Here is a 4,146-nt window from a genome sequence, read left to right on the forward strand (position 1 = left end):
CTGCCTATACTAGTTCTCATAGCAGTTTAGAGAGGATGTGCATCAGAATCACCTAGGGTGTTCATTTTTAAAATTCAGGTTTAGGGGCGCTTGGGTGGGTCAGTCCGTTAAGCGTCCAACTTTGACCCACGTCGTAGGTTCGTGGGTTTAAGTCCCACATCGGGCTCTATGCTGTCGGCTCAGAGCCTAGAGCCTGTTTCAGAATCTTACTCCCTCTCTCTCTGCCCCTCCCCCATTCATGCTTGTCAGTCTCTTGCTCAAAAAATAAACGTTAAAATTCTGGTTTAACACCATTTTGGGAGTCAAATTTGGCTTAATTCCCCAAACGATTTGAGTCACAGCTAAACTTAGAGGACTTTTTTTTTTAAGTTTACTTGTTTGAGAGAGAGTGAGTGAACAAGCAGGAGAGGAGCAAAGAGGAGAATCCCAAGCAGGCTCCACAGTCAGTGCAGAGCCTGACTTGGGGCTTGAACTCATGAACCCTGAGACCACAATCTGAACTGAAATCAAGAGTCAGATGCTCAACTGACTGAGCCACCCAGGTGCCCCTAAACTTTTAAATGATCACCTAATATTTTATTTTTGAGAGGGGGCAAGGGTCAGAGAGAGAGAGGGAAAGAGAGAGAAGCAGTGCTCACCTGAAGGGGGGCTTAAACCCTAAGATCATGACCTGAGCTGAAGTGGGATGCTTAAACGACTAAGCCACCCAGGTGCCCCTGAACACATAAGACCTTTAAGAGGTTTTCTGATCGTAGATCTGGACAATAAACATTTAGGTTAAATGCTGAATTTACTCAGTATTTCCTCTACTAAGGGTGAGGAGGTGGCCCTAGGTGAGGGATTGAAGCTGTCAGGTCCTGCTGGGGGCAGCTTTACCAGACACTATTTCTATCTTTGAAACAGTGTTTTAACTAAAATCACATTTGCAACCAACATTAAGCCAGAAACTCTTTAAGAATCTAGCACATGGGTGGGTATAAATGTTGAAGAAAAATGTTAAGCCCTTTGTTATCCCACAAAAATTAAGCCTGGCTTCTACACAGCTGTTTTCAGCATAGGCCCAAATGAAGACCGTGGCAGATTTCCTGTGTTGTCCTGCAGAGAATCCTGTATCTGCTATGAGAACCAAGAGCCAAAGGGTTCTCTGACCAGGAATGCAGATGGCATGTGGCAGTAATTAGCAGCTTCACTCTTAGTGTGACCTGGTCAGACAATAAAACCACTCAGCCAGCATTTCAAAGGATTTATTTATTTTACAATAGAAAAGTATACCTTTGAACCAGCCAAGTTCAAAGTGAGAAGAAGGGCACAACTTTCAGTTCTGGATAATGCATCTGTATGTCATTCAAAGCCACTAAAAAGGAAGAGAACATAATAAAATTGTGAAGCCACAGGGGGAGGAATTAATTCCTAAAAGCAACTCTGTCCTCCAACCCAAACCCCTCTCCCTGCCAAAGAGGTTTTTTGGAGGAGACCTCCAGAAAAACCCAGCTTAGTGCAAGCCAAGGAGACTCCCATCTGTTCTACCACTTATGTTTTCTTCTGTAATTTTAATTTCAATCACCTGATCATGTGAGCAATCTCCCAGTTGGTCTCTGCAGACAGTGGCCCCTCTATTTCAACACCTTTTTCGGTGACGGTGGCAATTTGAAACTGAAAGAAAGCAGAGCTCTCAATAAAAATGCCCACCCCCACCTGAAGTTCCTGGGACCTGCTCAAAGGTCAAGTAGAGAGTCTTACCCTAATCTGAAAATAGGAGATTCGGCAATCCATTCTTCAAAAGCAAAGACCCAGGTATCCCAACTATCGAGAACATGCCAGTTAGAGTCCCATCATCTTTATTATTCACATCCCTCCTTACCCGGTTATAGGAACGGGCATCTCGATAGTACAGCACACGCATGCAGCGTTCCACCAGCTCTCGGGCCTCAGTCTGGCTCAGCACTGGCTGCTTCTCCAGAACTTCTCGCAGCAGAGGCTAGGGAAATGGGGAAAACATGGGAGATACCAGAGGCTGAATACCAGCCTGTCTCAATTCCATGGTGTGAAAAGCAGCATAAATGGGTTTAAAAGGTGACATTCCACCTCCTGCCTCCCCAGAATGAATTCTGCTTACTTGTGCTAAGACCTACTTGAAGGGCAAGTTCTAGGGCATTTCCTCTTTGCACATGTCTACTGAATCTCTGAGCCACCACTCTGTCATTGGAACATAAGTACAACACATACAGCCTCCAGACTACAAAGAAACCACGTGTCCAGCAGTAGGGATCCTAGCCTAGTCCACGTTGCAATTTCACAGGAAGAACAAGCAGACAACCACAAGCCCCCATCGCCTTTTGTCTTCCAACCCCTCTCCCCTACGTACCTGAGCCAAGTATGCACCATAACCAGTGGCCAGCGAAGGGGCTTCATACGCTACACCAAGCATGTCCACGTAACCGAGGAAGCTAACAGGACACAACAGGTCAAAGAACTCATTTCATTTTAGGCTTTCTTAGTTACTTTAGCTGAAGGATGGGACAACAGGGTCTGAGAAGTGACATTCCCTCAGCGGGAGAGAAGATGCTACATAGACATTAGTAGTTGGGTGGGTGGGGAAATAAGTTATTTGTAGTCAAATCAACCTCTCTCCATCAGCATAGCCTCCGATGACCATGGTGTTCCACAGGGGGTTCATCTTGGAGCGGCGGCTGTACATGGCTCTGGTCAGCCAGGAATGAATAGCTCTGGGACTATAGCTGTGTCCATCTCCCAACAGCTCCTCATCAATCCTTCAAAGGAATTGGTTGTGAGGAAAGGGGGAGAATGGAAATCGGCAATTCCATCCACCCCACAAAAGTTACAATCTTCTTCATTCTACACCCCCCTAACGCCAAAAACTATGTATTGTAAACACTCTGATCTTCCACGGAACCCCAGCAACTTTCTGGCCCTCTGCTGCAGCCTCAGACTCCTCCACTCTAGAACTTCTATGGGGATTTCTAAGAACAAAACAGTAAGTTCCTTTCCCCACCTGGGATCTACTCCCTCTTCTCCAGATGACTTACACCATCTGGCCGAGAACTTGCTTCAAATATTGGAAATCAGCATAGTCTCCGGAAGCACCCAGCATGGTGCTGTCGTTGACTCTCATAATGCGAGAGATGTTGCGGAAACGAGCCAAGGAGCCATAGGAGCCCAGCATGTCTGCTGCGATCACCACTCCACCCTCAAACTTAACGCCGAGGACCGAGGTCCCGGTCACCATGGGGTTCCTGCACAGAGAGAGAGGGAGGTCTGGCGAGGGGAGGAACGTTGGAGGAGCCGGAGCCCTCTTCCGCGCAGTGGGTTCCGCTTCTGATTTTCCAGGCCTTCTTTGCTTCTCCGGGACTCTCCGCCCCGCGCTCCTCGCTGTTCGCTTGCCCTGCGGCCCTCACCTCGCCTTCCCGGCTCCCTAAGCACCGGCCCGCCGCACCAGGTCCCACCGTCCCGCCCCCTGCGCAGGCTCGGACGCCAAGAGCTTACTGCGTGCGCGTCATCGGACCCCCGTAGGGAGCGGATGCCGGATCCACCGAGGCACCAGGAGTGGACGGGATGCGGTAAAACTGCCCCGGGGCCGGACCCCCGGCCCAAAGACTGGACCGCGACTCCAAGAACGCTTCCATCTTAGTCACGGTGGCAGAAGAAATGACAGCGCTTGCGCCAACGGAAGCGGAAGTGATCCCTCTGTGGGCACACCTTCTTCCTGCCGGCCACCTCCAGTAGCCATGTTGATGAGGTCAAGGCCCTTCTACCTTCGTCGTGGTTGACGGCTGGGACCCAGAGTTGTGGAATCGCGTGACGTCGCAGCGCGGCGCCGCAGCGCAGTAGAGTCTGGACTAGATCAGTTTCTGACGCACAAATTCAAGGTCGGGGAGGTTGGTTGGGAGGTAGGTATGTGGAACCACTTCAAGACACAGATCCTGAGCGAGGAGGCAGAAATTCTCTTGTCCTTTTTCTGTATCTTTATCAAAAAGCCCATATGAAACTAACAGTGAACGCGGGATCTCTTAACATGTGTATTTCTCAAAGCAGCCTTGTATAGCAGGCATTACTCGACCCGTTTTATAAATATGTCTTGTGGTGTAGTGATTTTACGTGGCCACACAGAGAGTGAAGGTAAATCTG

At 49.0% G+C, this 4,146-nt stretch overlaps 1 protein-coding gene across 1 annotated transcript; it reads right to left on the reverse strand.

Annotated features, from left to right (window-relative positions):
• Nucleotides 1-1,228: 1,228 nt before the first annotated feature.
• PSMB4 (proteasome 20S subunit beta 4) lies at nt 1,229-3,678 on the reverse strand. The gene is made up of 7 exons (XM_049616284.1): nt 3,505-3,678; nt 3,048-3,254; nt 2,625-2,771; nt 2,366-2,447; nt 1,862-1,978; nt 1,565-1,653; nt 1,229-1,354 (listed from the first exon to the last, which is right to left on the reverse strand). The coding sequence occupies exons 1-7, from the start codon at nt 3,642-3,644 to the stop codon at nt 1,342-1,344; spliced, it is 795 nt and encodes a 264-aa protein (XP_049472241.1). The 5' UTR covers nt 3,645-3,678; the 3' UTR covers nt 1,229-1,341.
• Nucleotides 3,679-4,146: the final 468 nt, after the last annotated feature.

This window comes from Panthera uncia (genome assembly GCF_023721935.1).
Source record: "Panthera uncia isolate 11264 chromosome C1 unlocalized genomic scaffold, Puncia_PCG_1.0 HiC_scaffold_4, whole genome shotgun sequence".
Lineage (NCBI taxonomy): Eukaryota > Metazoa > Chordata > Mammalia > Carnivora > Felidae > Panthera > Panthera uncia.

What these genes read in the sequence shown, in the direction of transcription:
- PSMB4 (XM_049616284.1), bottom strand. Translation starts at nt 3,644, where the DNA reads ATGGAAGCGTTCTTGGAGTCGCGGTCCAGTCTTTGGGCCGGGGGTCCG. An exon ending in CAAGTTCTCGGCCAGATGGT is followed by an intron (nt 2,772 to 3,047) that starts GTAAGTCATCTG and finishes ATTCCTTTGAAG; the next exon opens with GATTGATGAGGAGCTGTTGG. An exon ending in ATGCCCGTTCCTATAACCGG is followed by an intron (nt 1,654 to 1,861) that starts GTAAGGAGGGAT and finishes GCTTTCTTTCAG; the next exon opens with TTTCAAATTGCCACCGTCAC.